The 19,938-nt window shown below is 42.0% G+C and overlaps 3 protein-coding genes across 9 annotated transcripts; 2 read left to right on the top strand and 1 right to left on the bottom strand.

Moving 5' to 3' along the window:
* Positions 1–292: 292 nt before the first annotated feature.
* Positions 293–3,980, top strand: LOC131133902 (uncharacterized). 2 transcript variants are annotated; one of them, XM_058078972.1, is made up of 6 exons: positions 313–375; positions 456–606; positions 737–937; positions 1,952–2,410; positions 2,484–2,544; positions 3,820–3,980. In XM_058078972.1, the coding sequence occupies exons 3-6, from the start codon at positions 748–750 to the stop codon at positions 3,884–3,886; spliced, it is 777 nt and encodes a 258-aa protein (XP_057934955.1). In that variant the 5' UTR covers positions 313–375; positions 456–606; positions 737–747; the 3' UTR covers positions 3,887–3,980. The 2 variants fall into 2 exon arrangements, with proteins under 2 accessions (XP_057934954.1, XP_057934955.1); XM_058078971.1 differs by having other exon boundaries at positions 293–606.
* Positions 3,981–6,256: 2,276 nt separating this feature from the next.
* Positions 6,257–13,092, top strand: LOC131134737 (mucin-2-like). 2 transcript variants are annotated; one of them, XM_058080310.1, is made up of 6 exons: positions 6,257–6,313; positions 9,511–9,597; positions 9,675–9,845; positions 9,954–12,440; positions 12,512–12,572; positions 12,740–13,092. In XM_058080310.1, the coding sequence occupies exons 3-6, from the start codon at positions 9,686–9,688 to the stop codon at positions 12,804–12,806; spliced, it is 2,775 nt and encodes a 924-aa protein (XP_057936293.1). In that variant the 5' UTR covers positions 6,257–6,313; positions 9,511–9,597; positions 9,675–9,685; the 3' UTR covers positions 12,807–13,092. The 2 variants fall into 2 exon arrangements, with proteins under 2 accessions (XP_057936293.1, XP_057936302.1); XM_058080319.1 differs by lacking the exon at positions 6,257–6,313 and having other exon boundaries at positions 9,237–9,597.
* A 381-nt stretch (positions 13,093–13,473) lies between these two features.
* LOC131134767 (small integral membrane protein 28-like) lies at positions 13,474–19,156 on the bottom strand. 5 transcript variants are annotated; one of them, XM_058080396.1, is made up of 4 exons: positions 18,939–19,156; positions 17,479–17,549; positions 15,694–15,978; positions 13,474–14,662 (listed from the first exon to the last, which is right to left on the bottom strand). In XM_058080396.1, exons 3-4 carry the CDS (start codon positions 15,796–15,798, stop codon positions 14,246–14,248), a joined length of 522 nt encoding a protein of 173 aa, XP_057936379.1. In that variant the 5' UTR covers positions 15,799–15,978; positions 17,479–17,549; positions 18,939–19,156; the 3' UTR covers positions 13,474–14,245. The 5 variants fall into 5 exon arrangements, with proteins under 5 accessions (XP_057936379.1, XP_057936365.1, XP_057936356.1 ...); XM_058080382.1 differs by lacking the exon at positions 18,939–19,156 and adding an exon at positions 18,717–18,908; XM_058080373.1 differs by lacking the exon at positions 18,939–19,156 and adding an exon at positions 18,178–18,549.
* Positions 19,157–19,938: the final 782 nt, after the last annotated feature.

Genomic DNA, 19,938 nt, shown 5'->3' with positions numbered 1-19,938 from the left:
AATCGCAGAAAACCCGCGCAGAGGTGCCCAAGCAGAGAATCGAACCCAGGTCTTCCCGAACTCCTGACTGTGCGGCCAACATGCTAACCCCCATCACCTGTCAATCACAGGATGACGATGAGACTCATTTACAGAAGCAATGTGTGAATGATGACAGTAAGGACCGTATGGAAGGTATCAGCCAAGCCTCGATGGAGAATGATAAACATCATCGGTGATGATAACAAACTGGGCAAACGTGTTTTATTGTATTGCGTAAGTGGCTAATTTCCTGGTCCACAAACGTTTCACGTCACTAAGCCCCATAAGAGGACACAACATGGCAGCCACAGGGTCTCCTGCTGCAGAGCTGATCACGCCCGTCAGCGTGAGGAGGTCTCACTCTGATTGAACCTGGCACAGCCTTATATTGACCTCTGACCCTGTGTGGTGACGAGACGTAAATGTATTTTTAGATCCGACCTGTTCCTCGAAGCAAAGGAGGAAACGCCAAAGAATGCTGCTCGTTAAAAGCCAAGAACTGGTTGGTCGGCAGCTCCAGGAGAAGTGGAAATAAATTTCCACAGACAGAAAGAACCTGAACGCAATCCAACGCTCCTCTGACTGGTGAGCATCTTCTTTCAGTTCACCTCTCAATTCAATACACATTTTATTCACGTTCTTCCTCTTTCATTCACACCCAATCATGCTTGCACTGTGATGGACCAACACACGTTTATGTTTCATCTTCTCACAGAAGCAACAGACATGAAGCTGCCATCATCACCATCACCATCACCGTCGCCACCGCTGCTGCTGCTGTTGGTTCTGGCGATCCTGCTTCCGCAGGAATCCAGCAGCCGACTCTTCACCAGATGCGAACTGCGGGACAAACTCAGGGAGAAGATCGTTCTCTCAGAAGGGACGAGAAACCTCACCGAAAAAGTCTTGACGTTGCGTGAGTAGCACCACAAACTACTACCCACTTACACAGTACATGAGTACTTGTACTCAGCCACACTGTAGTGTCGTGTAGCGTAGTACAATAATCAAGTACAGTAAAATAAAGTAATAAAGTACAGTCATATATTGTGTAGGGCAGTGATTCCCAAAGTGTGGCCCGCGGCCCCCTGGTGGGTCGTGGTGGTACGGCAGGTGGGGCCATGCGAGGTCATTAAAAATGATTCATTTTAGCAAATATTATTTTTAAAATAATTTTTATTGTAAAATATTTATTGCACAATTTAAAAAATATATATTTATAGGCCTAAGTAGTAACCTATTGAGTGTTATTGACCTGTCACAATATTTTAGGAACCTTATACAGTTTATGATTGGAACGTAGCTTTCTGGTCATCATAATAATAAGAATGATAATAATGATAATGATGATAATGATAATAATAATGATGATAATGATAATAATAATGATAATAATGTTAATAATGATAATAATGATAATGATAATAGTAATAAAAAAAAAAATAATGATCATAATAATGATAATAACAATGAGAATAATAATGATAATCATGATGATGATAATAATAATAATAATAATAATAATGTTAGTAATAATAATAATGATGATAATAATGATAATAACAATGATAATCATGATGATAATAATAATCATAATGAAAATAATAATGATAATGATGATCATGATAATAATAATGATATTATTATTATTATGCTGTTGTTATTGTTATTATATAATAATGATATCATGATAATAATAATAATGATGTTATTATGCTGTTGTTAGTTATTATTATAATAATGATAATAATAATGATGACAATATAATAATGGTAATTATAATATTGTCATTATTATTATTATCATTAGTATCCAACATATATGTTCATTCCGCCACGGGATACATGCCATGTTACACATATCGGTATGGGCTGATATCGGTATAGAAGTAGTGCAGTATTGTGTAGCTAAATGTACCATGTTGTTGCAGTTGTGTGCCACTTGGAGAAGATGTCCCGTCTGAACACTAGCGCAGTGAGAATCATCGGCGAACGCACCACAACGCCACTGGACGACCTCACTAACCCGATGACCCCTGACCCCACAGACCCCGGCTTACTGAATGTGACCTTTGATATGTCTGACCCCAACGACGCGAGCATCCAACAGGACGAAGACATAGCCTGGGATGAGGATGAAGACGCTTTTGGAGTGGACGACGAGGACAAATTTATGGACAAATGGCTGCTGATGGAGCGTCTGAACGAGATGGAGAACGAGTTTGACGAAGAGGAGCTGAGAAACGCGGACGACAAGCTGAGCGAAGACAACGTCGACGTCAACATCAAGTGGTCGCTGGGCTATCACGGCCTCTTCCAGCTCTCCGACAGCTACTTCTGCCACTCGTTGGCCCGCTGGAGCCAAAACGTGTGCAACAGCACCTGCAGCGGTGAGTGTGGGACCTCCTGTGGGACCACCTTCATTTGAACCCTCCTAACCAGACTTTCGCCCCACCCTCTCAGATTTCATTGATGATGACATCACAGACGACCTGGAGTGCTTCATGAAGAGTCTTTACTGGCTGTGAGTATCAATACTACAAATACTGCCTTGGCGCGTACCTGCATCATGCATAACCCACAACCCTGAACACCCCATCCCAACAAAGTACTTCTACATCTTTTACATCTCATAATTAGTGCAGTATTTACAGAGTGTATATACAGAGTATCAGTAGAGAGAGCAATTTTAAAACATAAAAACGGCCACAAGATGGCAGTAGTGTATTTGATAAGAGCTCACAGAGATCAAGTGAAGGGAAACACACAAACGTTGTGGCCAACATAATAACCACTGGTCCACTGTGCGGCCTTGTTTTGTTTGTTTCTCATAATATTACCACTTTTTAAAAAAATGTGTATTGTCTTTCATATTTTAACTCAGGCTACTAAAATTATTTTTCCTCATAATATTACAAGTTTTTTCCTATTTTTTGCCTATTTAAAAAAACATGTTTTAACTTTTTAAAATATATATATATATTTTTGTATATTTCAACTCAAGCTACTAAAATTACATTATTTTTCCTCATTATTATGATTAATTTTAATAATTATTATTATTATTCCTCAACCATTCCCACCCACATTCATACTTACGGACAATTTGGAGTCGCCAATTAACCTGGATTAATTAATTTGTAATGGGTGGGTACCCAAAGAAAACCCACGCATGCACGGGGAGAACATGCAAACTCCACACAGAGATGGCAGAGAGTGGAATTGAACCTGGGTCTCCTAGCTGTGAGGCCTGCATGCTAACCACTGCATTTATCTTTTGTTCAATAAAATACAGTAAAAATCAAACAAATCAGTTAAAAAAAACGGACCCTGCTATTAGAGAATAAATACACACTATGATTATAATGGAAGACTAAAATCCATCCATCCTGGAGCCTATCCCAGTTGACTTTGGGCGATCGGCCAATCACAGGGCACATATGGACAACGAGCGGTAAAATGTCATCCTATTTAATAATGCAGACTGACTTGTCGCCCTATAGGATATGTTGTGTAACATGAGATGTAAACACATGACATGCTGAACGTGTATTTCCAGACTCATGAACACGCAAACAAAACCGACTTCATTCCGCACCAGAATGTACTGACTGTCGTCATCCCCTTCACTCCAAAATTCTCTAATGTTGTAATGTTGCAACTTAGCATACAGTCGGTGTCTTCACATCAACACAGAAGGGAAAAAACGCCTCCACCAGAGATGATTTATGATGAACATATAAGACTGTTTGGTTCGTTTTGGTTCGGTTCTGTAACACTTCCTTTCCATCCCCTTCAGGTACGTGCTGAGGACAGCCGAGTACGAGTGCTTCCAAGTCACCAACTTCTTTGAGCAATGCAACTAGCCCACGGCAGAGACTCAGCAGCCACTTGGTTGAGCTGACTGGACTTCGTTGGCCACACCGGCTATGTCCTATTCACCAATAAACACACTCGAAAGGCGCGCTTCAACTTGTCTTCTTTTCCCAAAATGCCGTGGCTTTCCGGTCAGGGTTCGGCTCATTTTTGGTTCAGTTAACAGGATGCGATCATGATTTGTGAAAAAAATGCACTAAGAACACACGGCGTCTTAACAACAGGACATATTGTACGCTAATTTCTAATTGTACGCTAAAATTTTCCATAAATGTTCAACATGAACAGGAAATCAGGCTAACCGAGGTTCTACTGTATCGATAAAGCTTTTGTGCTCTAAAGACGCTAAAGCCAATGCATTTCAATAATCAGCGTATTATCCATCCATCCATTTTCTATGCCGCTTATCCTCACTAGGGTCTTTGGCGTATGCTGGAGAATATGATGTATTATTAGACAACAAATATCGAAAAACTAAGGTGTATGTAGTATTCTGGCTACTAGGCGTCAGTAATACTCCCTTATTGAGACATGACATTAGATAACGGGCTGCACGGCGGTCATGTGGTTAGCGCACAGACCTCACAGCGAGGAGACCCAGGTTCTATCCCACCCTCGGCGTTTGCATGTTCTCCCCGTTCATGCGTGGGTTTTCTCTGGGTACTCCGGTCCCCCCCATCCCAAAAACATGCTAGGTTAATTGGCGACTCCAAATAGTGAGTGTGAATGGTTGTTTGTCTATATGTGCCCTGTGGTTGGCTGGCCACCAGTCCAGGGTGTACCCCGCCCCAAGACAGCTGGGATAGGCTCCAGCGACCCTTGTGAGGATAAGCGGTATAAAATGAATGAATAACATTAAATATCAGTCGCTACATGGAGTCAGCCAGTGAAAAGAATTTGACCTCCCATTCCATGTGGAAGTGGTAAGTTATTGGTTTCTTATTGTCTTTCTTCCCCACTCCATTTTAAGCCCTTTCTTTAGTTTGAATACAGAAATACATTGGGATCTAACTAGTTAGCTTGCTAGCTTTGTAATGTTTAAAGCCCCTGTAGTGATCCTGTAGCCTGCACATTACTTTTGAGCAATGTGGTGTAAAGAAACAATAATAGAAGCTTAAAGTTGACTATAGGGCTGCTATTTTACATTTACAGGGCTCTAATTAGAAATAAAGATTTTATTTAGAAAGTCATAAACTGGGTTTCTATGCTCTAACTCTGAAAATGTTCCATTTATTAAGACTGAATTCTAACTGCGATTAACTGCGATTAACTGCGATAAACGAGGGATGACTGACGATGGACTGGTTTGCCCAAAAGGTCCAAACTGAACTGAAAACAGACGTTAACCAAATCAAATTTTCCCTTATGAAAAAATGTTAATCCATGGTAGAAAACATGAAACACGTTTTTTATAGACACGATGTGGCAACAAGACCAACCACCACCATCGTCCTGTTTTGCCACCAGCTACTGTATTTCTTGAATTCAATCATGATTTTTTTTTTACCTGAAGTTGTCTGACATCCCCATCAGGTGTGTAGTGCATCAACGGTGACCCCACCACTTCCTCCAGTCGGCACCTCACCACGCAGTACCGAACCAAGCCAGACAGCACCTTTTGTTTACTAATTGTTTTTTCATAATAAGCCATGGCACAATATAAACAAGCTGCAGGCTGACAATTACCCCCGGACCACACCTTGGACACCCTGAATGAAAATTCAGTTCAGTGGAGCAGCAAAGGTTCCAGAGTGTTTGTACTGAAAAATGGCGGCACATTGCTTTCATCTGATCCACGTTTCACCAGGAAGGTCAAGTGATCCCGAACAAAAGATTTTGACTGACAAAACAGGGTTTTCAAGCTCTGACTTGTCCTTGGCACGAGAACTGGCCATGACTCCAAAGAATGTATTATACTGAAATATTTGATGACGAGTAAATGCACCGTCACACCCTTGATTGGAAATGTAAAAAATGTTAATAAACAAGAAGGAACTTGTTTAAATTAGCGACAACCTGGCTGGAGAATGCAAAGTTTTCCATCTTGCGACATACAGACCTATATTACTTCTACCTTCTTGCATGAAGGGGTGTGATTGGTTGTTAAAGTATTAATGAGTCGGGTGACAGGATGTGGGTATTACCGTGGTATCAAAATGACAATAAGTTGACTTCAGTCAATTTGTGCTTAGCGCTGCCTCCTCCCCTGATCAGCGGCTAATTGAGCATTCCATGTCTTCCTGCGATGCGACACTTTGACCCGGCAAAGTGGAGAAATGACGAATAAGGATGTGGGAAAGTTAAAAATACAAACAGGTTTGTCCACAGCTGTGATCCACTAAACATGCCCACGCAGTCAAGTCACCGCAACTCGTCTGCTCAGCGACGAGCAAGACATGCTGGAGACTTACACGGGGGTGAGCTTTCTTTGTATTTCTTTCATATTTCTCGTTATATCATATTCGTTATACTGTATATAACACCTGTTTATCAGGAACAATCATAAACGTACGCAAAATATGATGAAGCGGGTCTTGATGGTGAACGGTTAAAAAGCCAAAAACATTATTGAAGAAACATCACATGACATTTATGTCTTGTTTCTTCTGTTTCCTGCTCATTTAAGTTCAATTCAAGCTGTATGTACTGTATTTATACAGTATAGATAAAATAAATAAGGATTTACATTTCACACTGTTGGATTTGACCTAGGTTCTCAGTAGAGCTTTAAAATGCAAAAAGAAGAAATGGGACTAAGACATTTTTTGTTGACATTGACATTGTTGTTGTTATTCTTGTTAAACAACGATTTGGGGAATGCTTAATGGGAATGGTGGTGAAGGAAATCCACTATCTGGAACTAATGTCCATTTTTGTAAAAGTCCCTTGCCTTCCACCCCCAAATGTTATCTATTAGATTTAAATTTGTACGCAGATTCCCACTCTGCTTTCTATCAAAGCTTCGTCGTCTTGGTGGTACGTAGTCTCCGAGATTGCCGTAATGGCCACTAAAATGCGGGTCTACTGTGATGGAGATGAGATGGAAGGTGCTTGTCACTGACCTTCATCCACAGAGGAAAAGCCGACATTTTTGTTTTTTGTTTCCAGCAGAAAATCAAATGAATTCAATATTATGATAATTTGACTGCCGAGATGAGAGATTATACACTTCTCCCTCGTTTATAGCGTTGAACCGTTCAACAAAGTGGAATGTTTTTACAATCCTCTATTCTCGATGTAAACAATGCCAACAATCCGGATAATGACGTTTGCCCATTTGGAAGTGATCCCTGAAACAAGTTTGGGATGGCTCTGAACGGCCAGTTTTTTCCAACACCGAGTTTTGTGACATTAATGCAATCTGGACTTCACAGTAAACGCGGAAATGCATATTCGGAAGCGTAGTGGGTGTGCCAGGAGGGGGGCCGTGGGTGGAATAAGTTAAAACAGACCATTTGACTCAGAAGCAAGAAATCTGGAAGATCTAGAATGCTTTATGTGCGGGTTATTGTGTGTAGCTGCTCTATAGGAGCCCGCAACTCAATACTAAGAGAATGAAAATAATATTCCCCTTTAAACATGCAAAAACTGTGGGATTTCTACCTGTATATTATATTTTTTTATTTGATGTAGTTATTAAATTATTATTATTATTATTGTGTGTGGCTTTTTTATCATTGCATCTGAATGTTTCCCATGTGCTCTTTTACATATTTGAAACTACTGTAAGAATGCTACTTTTATAGAACTGGCTTCTTTATATTCTAATGTAAGATTAATGTCTACATCAATGGCGTCCATTACGTTGATGGCGAGCTACCGGTAGATTGTCAAGGTAGTTTGGGTCGATCAGCTGACATTAAGCTCCCGTCCTGATTCGCTCTTGCTCCTCCATGGCGTTTCACGCTAGACACGGAGATGCGACTTTCATCTTTATTATTCTGATTAGGGATAAAATAACTTATTTTTATATCGCTAACAACAGTTATTTGTTTTTACTTGTAGCGGTTGGTAATGTTGAAAAAAAAAAGTGAATTGTTTGATTGTTTTGCTTCACATCCTGAACTACACTACAGAAATTAGTATTTTCTACACTTCCGTTTCTTAAACTATTATTTCTTGATGAAATGCAAAATTTTCCCTTTGCTGAAACCTTTTGAATACGTTACCTTGACTTCGGCTGCATTGTCTTTTGCATAATCATTTTCATTTCTTGTACATCCGACAATTCCAAGGGCCCCTGGAAAATATGTCATTAATAATATTTTGCCAATGTTTGGTCGGACTGTCTTTTATTTGTGTGAAACGATTCTACTCTTTGACACAAAACTGAATTAACTTGATGCATGTTTTGGACTAATACAAATACATGGGAAATAAACTATTCAGTTATTATTTTTTTAGCTCAAGATAACAAAATCAACAGAATAAAATAACACAAATAAAAATCTTTGTTGGATGGAAATCTGTTCTGATTAACTTAAAACAGAATAAATGGGATTGTCTCCAACGTTCATGACAATTGTACATGACTTTGTTTACCAAACATGTCCACTCACCTCCATTTTGTATTCATGTGTCATTATATAAAGGCACAATATCTGGAGTTAGAATGAAAACTACCCCCATAAAGCTGAACACATTATGTATTTATGTTCATTAAACAACCACACATAATTAGTATAACGGTTACAAATATTCAGCGACACTTTAAAGAGTTAATACGTACCCCATTGACGTGATATCCACTTGTGGCTCCCGGGTGGGACAATAGCGAGGCTAGCTAGCTAGCTAGCTAATACAGATAAGATAAAATATGCCTTTATTCGTCCCTCAGTGGGGAAATTTGCATTGCACAGCAGCAAGAGTACAGAATCAGTTAAGCAGCCAGTGACAGCTAGGAAAAGTATCTCAACAAAGATGCAAGATAAGTCCATTATTTTCCTGTTACGTACTTGTTATTTAACTTTATCTGACGTTCATCGTCATGTTAATTTGCTGCCCAGACGTCATCAAATGACCACCACGTGACCAAACCAAACCAATCACCGCTGTGCTTCGGCGTTTTTTTGTTTTTTAGTAAATTACAATAGTAATTTAAGGGCCATATAAATAAATTATATTTTTTGACTTGGCAGTAATTGATCAAAAATAAAACACATTATTATATTATATTATATCATATCATATCATATCATATCATATCATATCATATCATATCATATCATATCATATCATATCATATCATATCATATTACATTACATTATATTATATTATATTACAGCCCAAGAGGCTCAAAACATGTTATTTTACTAAACTATGAGTCAATGAGAGTTGGTTTAACCTTGACTGCTAGTCAAGTGACGATGGGAGATGATGATTAGAAATGTTGTTATTTTTGTCAGCAAAACATGGAGAAAAAAAGAGAGTCAAAGCCATCAGGTGCACAATTTTGAAAGAAGAGGTAAAAGATAAAGGTATAGTTGCAAAAAAAAAAATAAAAACAAACTAACCCACACATTAAACATTATAATTGGGCCAGCCAGAAGCTTCTAAATTATTATTAAAAAACTAACACTGATACATTAGGCTTTGTCAATGCTGTCGTTGCAGCGCCTTAACAGGAAACGGGACCAGGAGCAAGACCAAGCACCACACCTCAAATCAACTCGATGTAACAAGAGCACTCTGCTGTTTCTGGTTGGTTTTCTACTTTCGTCCTGGTTTTGTTGCTTCTACTGTAAGTAATTCTTAAGACGTTGATTTTGTTCTCACAGAAGCTGCTGAGATGAAGTCAAAGACAATGCTTCTGCTTGTCCTCCTGGTTCTGGTGCAGAGCCCTTCCCAGGGCCGTGTCGTCTCCAGATGTGAGCTCAAAACAATACTTGAGAAGTCTATCGTGCTACCCGAAGGGCTTCAAATGTTCAAAAAAAATATCCTGTCAGTCGGTGAGAAGATGACTCTTCACGAACATCAACTCAACACCATCATAGCACACCAAAAGAACACATTTGTAACATGTTAAAACTCTTCAACCCTTTGGCCTGACTTTGCAGTATTGTGTGAAGTGGAGAGGGCGTCCCTGCTTAACACTAGCCTGGTCAGGACTGTCCCTACCATGCCAGTAATCACTCAACCAACAACCACCATAAGACCCCCTGAACCACCAGCAACCAACAGTACAAGACCCTCTGAACCACCGACAACCACCACCATAAGACCACCTGAACCACCAACAACCAACAGTACAACTCCCCCTGAACCACTGACAACCACTACCACAAGACCCCCTGAACCACCCACAACCACCACCATAAGACCACCTGAACCGCCAACAACCAACAGTACAAGACCCCCTGAACCACCGACAACCAACAGTACAAGACCCCCTGAACCACCAACAACCAACAGTACAAGACCCCCTGAACCACCGACAACCAACAGTACAAGCCCCCCTGAACCACCAACAACCAACAGTATAAGACCCCCTGAACCACCAACAACCAACAGTACAATACCCCCTGAACCACCGACAACCACCACCATAAGACCCCCTGAACCACCAACAACCAACAGTACAAGACCCTCTGAACCACCAACAACCAACAGTACAAGACCCCCTGAACCACCGACAACCACCACCATAAGACCCCCTGAACCACCGACAACAACCACCATAAGACCCCCTGAACCACCGACAACCAACAGTACAAGACCCACTGAACCACCAACAACCACCACCATAAGACCCCCTGAACCACCAACAACCAACAGTACAAGACCCCCTGAACCACCGACAACCAACAGTACAAGACCCCCTGAACCACCAACAACCAACAGTACAAGCCCCCCTGAACCACCGACAACCACCACCATAAGACCCCCTGAACCACCAACAACCAACAGTACAAGACCCCCTGAACCACCAACAACCAACAGTACAAGACCCCCTGAACCACCAACAACCAACAGTACAAGACCCCCTGAACCACCAACAACCAACAGTATAAGACCCACTGAACCACCAACAACCAACAGTACAATACCCCCTGAACCACCAACAACCACCACCATAAGACCCACTGAACCACCAACAACCACCACCATAAGACCCACAGAACCACCGACAACCACCACTGCAAGACCCACTGAACCACCGACAACCACCACTGCAAGACCCCCAGAACCACTTACAACCACCACCATAAGACCCCCTGAACCACCAACAACCAACAGTACAAGACCCCCTGAACCACCAACAACCAACAATACAAGACCCCCTGAACCACCGACAACCACCACCATAAGACCACCTGAACCACCAACAACCAACAGTACAAGACCCCCTGAACCACCAACAACCACCACCATAAGACCCCCTGAACCTCCAACAACCACCACGATAAGACCACCTGAACCATTGACAACCACCACTGCAAGATCCACTGAACCACCGACAACCACCACTACAAGACCCACTGAACCACCGACAACCACCACTGCAAGACCCACTGAACCACCGACAACCACCACTGCAAGACCCACTGAACCACCGACAACCACCACTGCAATACCCACTGAACCACCGACAACCACCACTGCAAGACCCACTGAACCACCGACAACCACCACTGCAAGACCCACTGAACCACCGACAACCACCACTGCAAGACCCACTGAACCACCGACAACCACCACTACAAGACCCACTGAACCACCAACAACCACCACCATAAGACCCCCTGAACCACCAACAACCACCACCATAAGACCACCTGAACCACCGACAACCACCACTGCAAGACCCACTGAACCACCGACAACCACCACTACAAGACCCACTGAACCACCGACAACCACCACTGCAAGACCCACTGAACCACCGACAACCACCACTGCAAGACCCACTGAGCCACCGACAACCACCAATACAAGACCCACTGAACAACTGACAACTACCACTGCAAGACCCACTGAACCACTGACAACCACCACTGCAAGACCCACTGAGCCACTGACAACCACCACGGCAAGACCCACTGAGCCACTGACAACCACCACTGCACCACCAACAATCAACACTCGAAGACCTGCATCAATAACCATAAGGCCCTCTGAACTGGCAACCAATGCTGCAATACCCGCTGCATCAAAAACCATTCCAATAGGAACTCCAGAACCGTCAACCAAAGTTACAAGACCCCCCGAAAAAACAACTACTCTCATAAGACCCCCTGCCCTGTCAACCATTTCGACAAGACTCCCTAAAACGACTACTACCGCTGGATTCCCTGGATTTGCACCCAATCAGTTTCCCAACGCCAACCTGACCGACATGTTACGGCAGATGGAGCTGGCAGCGCTGGAGAAGCACGTGGATGAAATGTGGGGGAATAAAAAAGGGACCCGTCAAAAGCGCCAGTCCAGAGACAGGAACCGGGACGAGAAGCCGTCTTATTATGGACTCTTCCAGCTGTCTGACTCCTTTTTCTGTGCCTCGAGTGATTCTTCGCCAAACAACATCTGCATGACGCCGTGCAGTGGTAAGTCTCGCTAAAGCCGTGTCTCTGTTTCACCTGCCATATTTGACCCTGATGACCTTCTCCTGGTGCAGCTTTCACGGATAATGACATCAGAGATGACGTTGAATGCTTTGTGGCAACCCAGTACTGGATGTAAGTCTGCTTCCTTGGACTCAGGTCCATTTCTATGTACACCACATGGACTAAAGTACCCAGACAGCAATACAATTGTCCAAAAGGTCTTTAGTCCTTGTAGTGTACTACAGTCTGTGTCATGTACCAATGGATTTAAACATGTTTTATTTTTATTGAACCAACAGGCATATTTTCAGGACAGCCAGCAGTGAGTGTTATGAAGCCACCAACTTCCTAGATGAATGTTCCTAGCTGAGCTCACATCCGGAAGGATGACTCTTCATTGCAATTCATGACTTCCTGTACTGTATTTTCTTTCCTGACTCGTACATTTTATTTGTTCCTCTGCCTGCCATGCAATAAAAATGCAGTCATAAATGCCTACTAGAAAAAATCAAACCTCACAAATCACTGGGTAATATTATTACTGTCATTATATGACATGTAAGTGGATGTGTGATGAATAAAGCGGCACATTGTCGGCAGTCATATATATATATAAGACAGTATTTACATGACAGAAAAAAATGAATTTACATTGGGGTTTTTTTTTTGGGGGGGGGGGGGGGGTCAACAATGATGTGTTCAGGTGCAAATTTACACCAAACTGGTAAAAGTGATGTTAAATCTTCAGTTGTCCATACATCATTTGTACATAAATATGTTAGCATCATTAACTGTATGTAATACTAATTATTGTCTGTCAAATGTGTTTTATGTTAACATTTTGGGTGTCTGGAACACATTTATTGGATTTACATTATTCTCTATAAGAAAATATGCTTTGGTTAGGGACGATTTTGGTTTGAGTCGGATTAATGACGTTAACCAAGGCACCAGTGTTTTACTGTATTGTAGGTTTCTAAAGTGCAACCAAAGTTCATGTCTGTTTGTGTTTCAATAAGACATGAATGATTGGTGCAGACTAATGCTTCCCTTTATTGTTATTTAATATTATTTTCTGTATTTATAAATGTCTGTTGCAAAAAAAGGAACATCTTGATGTTGCTTGAGTAACATTTACAGTATTTTTATGACAGTCAATGACGGACACCAGAGGGCGGTAGAACACCACAATCAAAAAAATACAGCCGTGTTTCCATCAAGCCCTTTATGGTTAGAAAGTCCAAGTGTAGATTTGTCGTGTGTGTGTGTGTGTGTCTAGGTGGGGTCAGCTACATTAGCACAGTGACATCATCGCATGGACAGAGTCTAAGGACAACAATGGAGGACATTGTTCTTGGTTTGAGTCTTGTTCCCATTGTGGAATGGAATCTCAACATCTAGCTCCATCCTAACACTTCAAGCATGCCAAAAGTGGCACACACTAGTACACAATGGTACATTAATTTGTGGTACGTGCTGATGCACTATGGTATATTACGTTATATTATGGTACATTACAATACGGTATGGACCAGAAGGTGTGCTGCTTGGTGGAAACTGGACTTCTGACTCCGGATTGACAGGACGGATGCCAAAAGGTGACCAGCATTCTTCCAGAGCAGCGTTCGGGGTCAATGTTGGCTTGGTCCCGTGTACAGTGGGGTGTAAGTGTGGTTCTGAGCAGCTAGCTCACTGGATCACTGCGAGGAATCAGGCTAACATGAAACCAAAAGTGGGGTCAAAGGTTAAACTGATTCAACTTTGTTGACAAGCTTTAAAAAAGAGAGAGAGAGACGAGTGTCTGATCACACGTAGCGACCGCTGGACCTGATCTCCGGGCACAGCTTGGCCTCCAGGTCCTCAATCTTGATGGACTCTGCGTCCTTGGAGCTGCTGAGGCTGGCGGCCCGGGTGATCTTGGTGAGGGTCTCTTCATAAGGTGGGGGGAGGTACACCATGACGAAGACGCCGTCAGAGCCGGTGGAGCTGGTGCTGGCGTGGCGCTCGGCGTTGCGGGTCAGCGAGGACAGGAACTCTGCGCTGCTCTCGGCGTCCTGCAGGTCCAGAGCGATGATACTGGCCAGGCCCAGCTTGGAGCGTGAGCAGCGGCGGTACACCAAGATGGCCACCAGGGCCAGCAGGAGCACTGACACCACGGGGAGGACCACGTAGACCAGCAGCTCGTACTTCCTGTCCTCTCCCAGGTCGTTCCAGTTGAAACCCTGCACGTGTTAATGTCAACATTAATTTCAACAAGTCCAGCTAACAATGTTTTACTTTCAACCAAACTTCAACCAACAATTATCTTCAGCTATTTGTTGTCACAATTAATCAATGATTAATTCAATTTTCATGTATTACATGTCGTATTATTTGATCATTTAATTAATAATTGGCTCCTTTGAGGATGCAGGACAAATCTTGATAATTGCACCTGAGTGGCCGTATTATATATCGGCCAGCAGAGGGCGACAAACACCATCATCATCTCTTTGAAGGTGCAGACCTTTGGTCTCTGATAGCTGGGGGACGCTTCATGTCCACCTAGTGCAAAGCTAAGTAATCACGTTTACGCTAACAGAATGTTTGTTTTGATTCCCGAGCACATCCATCCAGGTCTGACATAATGGAGAAGGTCCAGGCTGGGCCCCATCCTGTTCAAACAAACCACTAGCTGATGTTCTCAGTGTGATCCTCGGTGAGACGATACGCACAAGTGATGGATGAGCCAAAGTCTGATCCGACGAGAACATAAAAAACCAAACTGGGGGACAGCCATGTCATAAAATTCCTCCCTTATGTTCTTGACCCAGCAGCCTTCAGGTGTGGATCTTGTGGTTCTTGGGTGCGGACGTCACGTGTCTCATTTCAGTTGAAGAGTTCATGCCCTGTTGGGCCTGGTTCCATTAATCCAATCAACCATTTAAACATGTTCTACCGCTTGTCCGAGGTCAGGTCGCAGGGGGTAGAAGCCTAAGCGGGGAAGCCAAGACTTCCAATTGAGAGACATAGTCTCTCCAATGTGTCCTGGGTCTTGCCCGAGGCCTGAACCAGACCAGATGCCCAAGCAACAAGCGTGACAAAATGACCAGATCAGTTTGAACTTCTCTTCATGAATCAGTCAATAACAATGGTGATATTTTCATCATGTGTTACTCCATGACACGTTACACCTGAATGTGTCTTCACTTGCTGCTGTAATCCTGCTCACCAGCTGACTAACTACTAACAAGGACAGAACCTTCACACTGACCTGCTTGTCCTGGCCTGAAGGTGCCGTCGTGACCCAGTCGTACGATCCCCGGCCCGCTGGGCCGAACCTCCTCCAGCTGCTCTCCAGGAGCCCGCGCATCATCATTCCCAGACGACGTGTTGGCTTGTGGACCGTGATACGAGTCCAGCTGGCGGGCCGGGGCTTTGAGGAGGAAACAGAAGGGAGGGGGTGGGCGGCGGTCGGTCCGGCCTTGATGGGAGGGGGAGCAGCTCACGTGCGCGCACATGCGGCCTCAGCATCAGCATACGGCGACATCATCAAAAGCTGCAATATCATCAGCATCATCAACATAATAAAGTCATAAACAACATCAACATAAGAAATATGGGCCACTTTCATATTTTTTAGATACATTTCAAGAAGCTGCATCTCAAAAAAAAAAATTATTATCATTTGCATGTATATTTTCTTCTCATAATACCATGACTTTATTCTCATCATATTAGAACAACCGGACTTTCCAAAAATTACAACTTTATTTTGTTTTGTGTATTACAACTTCTAATAAACACTTAAATGACATTATTATTAATGACATTAATATTATTTTTCCTTTATTATATATTACACGGTGGTGTGAAAAAAGTGTCTACCCCTTCCTGATTTTTTTTTTGCACGTTTGTCACACAAATAAATGCAAATATTAGTCAATGACAAGAAACAGAATGCATCTTTTTATTTTTATGGGAGGAAAAACAATCCAAAGCTACTTGGTGCTGTGTGGAAAAGGTGATTGTGGGGTCTTTTGTGACCTCTTGGATGCGCTCTTAGGGTAATTTTGGTTGGCCGGCCACCCCTGGGAAGGTTCCCCACTGTTCCATGTTTTCACCGTTTGTGGCTAATGGCTCTTGCTGTGGTTTGCTGGAGTCCCAAATATTTAGAAATGGCTTTATAATCTTTTCCACACTAATAGATCTCAATTAGTTTCTTTCTGGGAAGGGGGGACATGATTGGTTATTCACACAGGGCCATTTGGTTTGGATTTTTTTCTCCCTTACTACTAAAACATTTCATTTAAAAAGTGCATTTTGTGTTCAGTTTTGTTGTGACATTTGAGTGTGACAAAGAAGACAAATAAATCAGGAAGGGGGCAAACACTTTTTCACACCACTATGTATTACAACATCATAAAATTATGACTTTTTGTGGATGAATGAAAATGTAATTACTTATTCTTACAAAATGACTACTGATTTTTCATTTTTTCTGTTGTTTTTGTTTCAGTTTTCTTGTTCAGTTATATTTTCAGAATGTGTGAGGGGCCAATAAAAAACAGCCACAGGCTACAAATGGCCCCCGACCGCACTTTGGACACCCGTGCTCTAGACTGTTGCAGTCTACTGTGAGCATGTGTGCCATTTTTACACACAAGAGACTGCCGCCATGGTTCTGTGGCGTGCCGCCGACCTGCATTAATCCTGATTGAAATATTGCATGACACGCAACACCTGACCCGCCTTTTTGACCACATATCTTTTGGAAGGATTAGACACGAGAGCGAGTGGCACGTTTGGCCACAGCGCCGTCAAGGTGAAAACCCGTGAATTTTAAAAGGCGAGGACACAAAGAGTTTGACACATTAACTTTACAGCAACACGCAACCTGATTGGTTGCGTTCTTTATCACCTAAAAAAACCTCCACACATTATCAATACACAATGCTGCGTTGAATGAATAATAATAATAAACACAATACCTTCAGTCCAATTTATGAGGAATGAAAATGAGGATGTTACTGTTTAAATGGGATGAAAGTATGCTCACACTTCCACTGCAGTCCTCTCTGGAGATGCATAAAGTGATCCAAATACAGCCGTCTCTCAGGCAACGAATTTCTGCAATATAGGAATCAATATATTGTAGTTAGAAAATAGAAAACCTTTCTATTGACTTTCTAAATGTGTTTTTAACATTGCTGTGGGCATGAAATAAAACACATACAGTCATCTTTCCACTCCTAGTATTGATTGTTTACACCACAGGACACTGGCTAACACTCGCTAGCTTGCTAGCTAGCGAGCTAACCACGGGCTAACTGGCTAACACTTCAAAAAAATCGCGATATTCTGGAAAAATGTTTCATTTTCAAAAGCTCCAAATTGAAATATTAGGAAAAAAACGTCATAATATTATGAGAAACAAAACAAAATTCGGTTCGCAACGGCACATCATCAGCAGGGTAACACTAACCTGTCTCACGAAGGTCTAAACCCAGCTCACGTTCTCACGAGCTGGCGAACTAACCACTGACTAACTGGTTAGCTTACTCGCTTGCTAGCTAGCGAGCTAACCACGGGCTAACTGGTTAACACTTCAATAAAGTCACGATATTGTGGAAAAAAATATTTCATTTTTAAAAGCTTCAAGTTTAAATATTAAGAAAAAACAGTCATATTATTAAGAGAAACAAAACACAATTCGGTTACTGTTGCAACGGCACATCATCAGGAGGGTTAAACTAACCTTCTCACGACGGTCTAAACCCAGCTCACGTTCCTTGCTAGCTAGGGCTAACTGGCTAACACTTGAATAAAGTCACGATATTCTGGGAAAAAAAATCATTTTTAAAAGCTTCAGGTTGAAATATTAAGGAAAAACAGTCATAATATTATGAGAAACAAAACTAAATTCAATTACTGAAAAAAACTAACCTGTCTCACGGTCTAAACCCATGATCCTGCGAGCTAGCTAGTTAACCACTGGCTAACTGGTTAGCTCGCTAGCTAGTTAGCCTAGCTAGCCTAGTTAGCCTCAAAGTTATTTTTTGTAAACGTAAGAAGCCAAACACTTGAATAAAGTCATGGTATTCTAGAAAAAAAATAATTTTTAAAAGCTTCAAATTGAAATATTGAGGAAAAAACATCATAATATTATGAGAAACAAATAAAAAAAGAATGACGTTCAAATTTAGCAAATTCCGTTCTAATATTAGGAGAATAAAGATAGCCACAGTAAAGGAGGGATTTTACAAAATGTAAAACATCAAATAAACCCGTCCATACTTGGATTTTTCAGTTTACGGGAAACTTTTGGACAAGTCTGGAGTAGCTGAAATGTGCCAATGCTAATCCGGCAGCTAGCTGTCAGCTAAGTGAGCAGGTGAGCTCGGAAGTAGCGTGGCCGTCGGAATCAATGCGAGACATGTCCACCATTCCACCGTTCAACATCTGTCTGGGCCGGATTTGTGCGTGGAGGATTAGCGTGCAGCCTGCAGCTGTAATTACTCGTCACGTGGCGGGAATAGCACGCTCGCAGCGTGGAGACCAGCAGGACCGTCACGGGTACCGAGGGGCCTGTCATGACACCCATGATGATTAATCCCCATCAGATGTCCAGAGTGTCCCCATTGGTCGGATGGTTAGTTCGCTGATTGATTGCTCGTGTGTTTGCTGGATCCCTCGTTTGGTCCACTTGCTTCATCAATTAGCTGGTCAATCAATCCATGAGTTAGTTGATTGGTTTGTTTCGTTTAAGGGTGTCGAAAGTGCGGCTTGGAGGCCAATTACGGCCCACTGATGTTTTTTTTTATTGGCACGCCGCATACGTATTCTAAAAATATGATTCAACAAAACGACAAAAAAAACAAACAATGGCAAAAAAATGAGAATAAAAAGAGGAAATAAACGTCATTTTAGTAGCATAGAGTGGAATAATATTATGAGAAACAAACAAAACAGTGAAAAAAGTTGCAGAAAAAGTTATAATCTTACCAGAATAAAGTCAAAATATGATGGAAATAATTTGGGATGTCCGATAATTATCGATACGCATAATTATCAGCATAAAAATGCAATATTGGCTGATCAGAATTGTTCCGGATCATGAAAATCGATATTTTTTTAAAATGCTGTATACGAAACATGTGTTCATTCCACCACAGGAGATATGTCATGTTACACATATCGGTATTGGTACAGCCGTCTCTCAGGCAACGAATTTCTGCAATATAGGAATCAATATATTGTAGTTAGAAAATAGAAAACCTTTCTATTGACTTTCTAAATGTGTTTTTAACATTGCTGTGGGCATGAAATAAAACACATACAGTCATCTTTCCACTCCTAGTATTGATTGTTTACACCACAGGACACTGGCTAACACTCGCTAGCTTGCTAGCTAGCGAGCTAACCACGGGCTAACTGGCTAACACTTCAAAAAAATGGATGGTTAGTTCGCTGATTGATTGCTCGTGTGTTTGCTGGATCCCTCGTTTGGTCCACTTGC

This window comes from Doryrhamphus excisus, chromosome 1 (genome assembly GCF_030265055.1).
Source record: "Doryrhamphus excisus isolate RoL2022-K1 chromosome 1, RoL_Dexc_1.0, whole genome shotgun sequence".
In the NCBI taxonomy this organism is placed as follows: domain Eukaryota; kingdom Metazoa; phylum Chordata; class Actinopteri; order Syngnathiformes; family Syngnathidae; genus Doryrhamphus; species Doryrhamphus excisus.
This window is presented reverse-complemented; position numbering and strand designations above follow the sequence as displayed.